Source organism: Notolepis coatsorum, assembly GCF_963971535.1.
Source record: "Notolepis coatsorum genome assembly, contig: SCAFFOLD_150, whole genome shotgun sequence".
Taxonomy (NCBI): domain Eukaryota; kingdom Metazoa; phylum Chordata; class Actinopteri; order Aulopiformes; family Paralepididae; genus Notolepis; species Notolepis coatsorum.
This window is the reverse complement of record NW_028170110.1, coordinates 245,439-251,277: the sequence shown is the minus strand read 5'-3', so window position 1 is coordinate 251,277 and position 5,839 is coordinate 245,439. Positions and strand designations below refer to the sequence as shown.

Here is a 5,839-nt window from a genome sequence, read left to right as displayed (position 1 = left end):
CAGATGTTTGTCGTAATCCTTCTGACTAATTTCCATCACATCAAGCCACTAACAGATACACACCCAGCCAGGGACGTGCACAGGACTTTAGAGGGGCAGGTGCTCAAAGGCTGAAAAGGGCACTATACCTGTGTGTGTTTTAACCGAGCGCACGTAGTGCACAAGCCCGATTTTTAAGGGCCCTTTTCGGGCGGGGGGCCCCCTTTTTATGCTTTTTGGATGGTTTTGGTGATCAAATATTGAATATTGAACTACAATAATCAGTGCAGGGGCTCACTTATCCTTGAAAGACACTTTTATCACTGACTTAGAAGGCCTATACATCTCCATAAATGTTCAGGGGGGAGGGAATAAGTGCTTACCCTACAGACCCCAAGTCTGTTAGGACAGCAGACTCGGTTGGCACTGCTCAAAACATACCTTTTTAAAATAGCTTTTAAATGAATTATTATCTTTATTTCATTGTCTTATTTTTCTTTATTTCTATACATTTTACTTAAATATTTTATTATAATTTGTATCATTGTTTTATGTAGTTTTTTTTATCATTTTATTTGTTCTTTTTTAATGTCAACATATTATTTAAATTATTCAAATGGAACTCAAACATGTTCCGTTGTGATGTCACCAGTGTTGGGTAAGTTACTTCCAAAAAGTAACTAAATTACTTACTCAGTTACAAATGATAAAAGTAACTATTTTATTGTTGCTGTGCCTGTGGGACAAAGTGAGACTAGCCTCCAATAAAATGCCATGTATGTAGATATTATAATTACTATGTTTATATAGTGGATCATACAAATACAAACACAGAATAGATGTTTTGGAACTTTTGATGGGCAACATTAAATTATGCTTGTTAAGCACTATACCAAAAAGAAATAACAAATATATACTGATTGATTGAACACTTTATTTAACAGATTGTAGAATGGGTACAATACAGTACAGCTCAATACACACACTTGTTAAGGGGATGCAGACCAGAGAAAGACTTTCATCTTGTTTACATCAGGGTCCCCCATTTTCAATTCATAGTGACATTTATGACATACACAACATACATGACATCATGACATTTATGACATAGGAACATACGTGACATACAGGTATATAGTGCTGTTACATTTGTGACATATATGATATGCAAATATACAGTACTGTTACCCAGAGATCCTAACAGAAAATATATACATATGATGGGGAGGAGACTGTACATTAGGAGGGGGTGGGTGGGTGGGGAAAAAAATATACATACAGTGGGGAGGAGACTGTCTATTAGGAGGGGGGGGTGGACATTTACGGTGGCCAGTTTCGAATTGCAGCCTCCCGTAGGTGCTCTTTATGAGCGGTTTTGAATGTGAGTAGGGATTCACATGTTTTTTACTGCTGTGGGTAGGGCGTTCCACATTGTTGTGGCATATTTGCGAAACGTGTTTAGTCCCTATTTGAATTGAATTGAGAGAGAGAGAGAGATAGAGAGAAAGAAAGAAAGAAAGAAAGAAAGAAAGAAAGAAAGAAAGAAAGAAAGAAAGAAAGAAAGAAAGAAAGAAAGAAAGAAAGAAAGAAAGAAAGAAAGAAAGAAAGAAAGAAAGAAAGAAAGCAAGAAAGAAAGAAAGAAAGAGAAAGAAAGAAAGAAAGAAAGAAAGAAAGAAAGAAAGAAAGAAAGAAAGAAAGAAAGAAAGAAAGAAAGAAAGAAAGAAAGAAAGAAAGAAAGAAAGAAAGACAGAGAGAGAGACATTTATAATAATAATTATTATAATTATTATTATTATTAAATAGAATAATTTTCTATAGGCTTGCCGTGGTAGTCAGTGATACTGGTGTCATTCTGTGTTCAGGCATCCATACTTATTGAAAAAATGCTCATATCCAAAAGTAGTAGATAGATATAGGTCATACATGTAGGTATGCATTTGGTTACACACACACACACACACACACACACACACACACACACACACACACACACACACGCACACACACACACACACACACATCTGCATCCAGTTTAGTGCAGGCCAGACAAAAGGAACTATAGTTCAACTCCAAGCGTTTATTTTGCCAAAGGGCTCAGAGTGAATTCAGAAGGTTGTTGTTTACATACAAGGATTATTTCATAGTACATCAAACATGTTTGTACATATGCTTAATAAGGTTTGCACATCAAACCTAGTATGCACATAAACAGTAGTCATGGTTATCAAATGAAATAGAGAATCTTACTGAGCATTACACATGAGTAAACCTGGTTTCAGATATTAAGGATTACACTAAACTTAAACAACAATGGTTTTTCCCATGATTTACTCACATGCAATCAGCTCTCTGTGGGTGGGTGGAGAGACGCAGAACCCCCTGGTGGGGGTTTCTGGCCTGTCTCTCTAACACTGCGTTTTCTATTATATACCCTGATATCCACCAATAATAGCAGTCTAGTAGTACGTTTTGGTCCAATCAGGTTTGTCTTCTGGGAGGGCGGTCCGCCCACCCTGTCTTCGTCTTGTCGTGTGTTCTTCCAGTATCAACAGAGGGTGGGTCTTCATGTGGCCCCCCTCCTTTGGGCTCTAGCATTCTTCCACAGAGGCATCTCTTATTTAAACATTTTACCAAGTATCTCTAGTGTATTATGAACTACACTCTTCCAGTATTTTCACAGTTTTACTCTTTTGCTTACATTTTGATACTAAACAGTTGATTAATAGATAACTTGATACGTATTTTACCAGACTAAGCTTTGGTAATTAAGCCTTATTTTCTATATATATGGTTTACACCAGGAGTGAAATGACACTATTATCTTCATAATTAGTTTGACATTTCTAAATGGCATTCAAATACCTTTTATCGAATATGGTTTAATTAATATGATCTTGTTTATGACCATTTCCATGAACCTTTAGCAAAAGCAAGTTAGGTCTGTGCCCAGACCTCTGTTTCTCTGCCTGTAATCTGTTAGGTGTGGCTTCATTTACATACAGTCCTCAGTCACGAGTGGGGGTTGAGTGGCTGTTTCCTTCTGTTCCAAACAGTTGAGTACATTTGTTTAGAGTGGGGGTTGCCTGAAACCTCTCCCAGCATGTCACACTCCGCTTCAGCAACACCAGGCTTCTTGCATTTTGGTTTTCTAATTTATACACACATATTAGTTATGAAATACACAGTCAATGTTACCACACTAGTAATCAGTGCTTATGCAAAGGTACAACAGACATACGTGGTTGCCTTAAGCCAAGGCTGAGGTGGTACATGAGAATAGGTCTGATAGTTCGATCTCTCAGGCCATATATCAAGCAGCTGAGACACCTTGGTAGATTGATGAGGCAAAGAAAGAGAGCATAATAAATGCGTAGAAATGTTAATCTGTCAACTTTCCCTTGAAGAGCTGACAGTATTGTAGAGACCAGGGTGGTGGACAGACTCAAACACAGCTGCAGCAGATGCAACAGGACTGTTTTACTAGCCTTTCTGGCCGAGGCTTTGTCTGAGGAGGCAGATCTGGCTGCAAATATCACACCAACATAGGAGCAGATGATGACCATGCCCACTGATACAAACACTACACACATGAAGCCTTTGTCAAAATCATAGAATATCTTAAGATGGAAAAGGGATTCTTTAGAACACATGTTGTCCATGAACCGATGAAAAGGTCTGGTCTCTAAAATAAACAGTATGAGAAATCTAACGAAGGTGTTGGCAGAGCAGATGGCCCACACCACAGCGATGGCTGCGCCCGTGCTCCTGGTTGTAACGATGTTAGCGTACGTCAGTGGAAAGCACACAGCGATGTACCTCTCCAGGGACATCACCGCCAGGTTGAACGGTGAGATGTCAGTTGTGAGAATTGCAAACATGGTCAAAATAACACACACATAGCGGGTCATGTACACCCCGGCTATCACCAGTATGTACATGACCTGGCCCAGAGCCAACTGGAAGGTGTCTGCAAACAGCAGGTTGTAGAGAAGGATGTAGCGAGAGGTCTCCTGGAACATCGGCTTGCTCCTCAAGGTAAATAGCATAACTCCATTAATGTACAGGAAAACAAAGCAAGGGGACACAGTCAGCAGCCCCAGAAGTCCCCTCGCCAGCTCTGCTTCCCTCTGGTGGTTAGTGACTGAAATGTTATCCTGGGATTTGATTGAATCAGACATGTTTTCCAGTCACAGGCGAGTCTGACGGATGAGACATAGAAATGTAATTATTGTTAGGCAAGGGGTTCATTCTTTAGATAGATCGATCGATCGAAGGGCTGGACTAAAGAAAAAGATTGAACCCCCGATCAAGGATTTATCTGGCCATATATAATTCAGTCATATGTAAATAGATTCCTCAAGATTTTTACTGTAAAATGTTTTTGCAACTTTCATCATAGCTCAAGTTTTCAAATATTAATAAATGTAAACAAACCATTTAAAGCCTCCAAAGTAATATAGCTGATATATACTTTCACTCCTTGAATCACTTATTATATCGGCTCAATACACACAATTGTTAAGGGGATGCAGACCTGAGAAAGACGTTTGTCTTGTTTCCATCAGGGTCCCCCATTTTCAATTCATATAGACATTTATGACATACACAACATACATGACATTTATTAACTGCATTGTGTCATAATATTGTATTAAAATCAAAGCATGAATGCTGCATGGTGTCATAATATTGTTTTAAAGTCAAAGCATGAAAGGTGCATTCAAAAGATTGTTAACATCTAAGTGCTGAAGGAATTAATCGATCCATGGATCAGTTATTTTTGTCTATATCCATCTGAACCATGCATGCAAGGCAAAACCTCAAGCTCATGATTAAACAAATTCCAGTTACTTTCAATCTACTTTTCTATCATCTGACATGATACACATCATTTTTTATTTCTATAATCTCGTCAGTTGGACACAAATGAGGGAGTTTTTCTGGACGCTTGAGTTGGCAGCAGGTCTCCTGGCTGTAATTCAATTAAATGGAAATGCAATTCAACCAAGACAAAGAATGTTACCAATAATAACACAAAATATGTAATTTCAGTATAATTTCAGAATTAAAACGACATATTTGGCTACTTCTGAGAATATATTTGTTACATGGTTGCTTTGAATTGAATGGCCAACTTCATCATCAGTCGTGGTCAAGACTTGGTTCTGAATTGATCAGTGTGATGCCAGTCTGACAGAGCTGCTAACAATAATGCAGCACAAATAGAGATACACAGTTATAGCATTTGTAAATGGTTGTAGCTGTAATTACACTCAGAAGGAAACAATGACTGCAATTACTATCAGGGATAAGTACAGACAGCAAACACTACTGTATATGTATATCCAAAGATTTTTTTTTATGGATGCTGGTCACAAAGAAAACTGTCTCCACTGAACTGTAACTATTTTGTTAGCAAACTCTACCATGCCAAGTTTCAACTTCAATACTAATAATCATAAAAGTGTCATGATAATAACAACAACAACAACAACAACAACAACAACAACAACAATAATAATAATAATAATAATAATAATAATAATAATAATAATAATAATAATAATAATAATAATAATAATAATAATAATAATAATAATAATAATAATAATAATAATAATAATAATAATAATAATAATAATAATAATAATAATAATAATAATAATAATAATAATAATACAGTAATTAGTGTCTCTAGGTTACACAAAAGTATATATATAAAAAAAAAAAAAAAAAAAAAAACATAAATGGTGCATATCTCACACAACCTGTATCTACATACACGGAGAACAAAACTGTGTTAACGTTAAAGAAAAACAAACATTGAAAAAGCAGCATTATGTTTTACAGAAGCATTCAC

The 5,839-nt window shown here is 36.7% G+C and overlaps 1 protein-coding gene across 1 annotated transcript; it reads right to left on the bottom strand.

The window, feature by feature from the left end:
- Positions 1-3,185: 3,185 nt before the first annotated feature.
- Positions 3,186-4,025, bottom strand: LOC311248606 (odorant receptor 131-2-like; the record flags this gene model as incomplete). Its single annotated transcript, XM_084339462.1, has 1 exon — positions 3,186-4,025. The coding sequence occupies one exon, from the start codon at positions 4,023-4,025 to the stop codon at positions 3,186-3,188; it is 840 nt and encodes a 279-aa protein (XP_084195588.1).
- Positions 4,026-5,839: the final 1,814 nt, after the last annotated feature.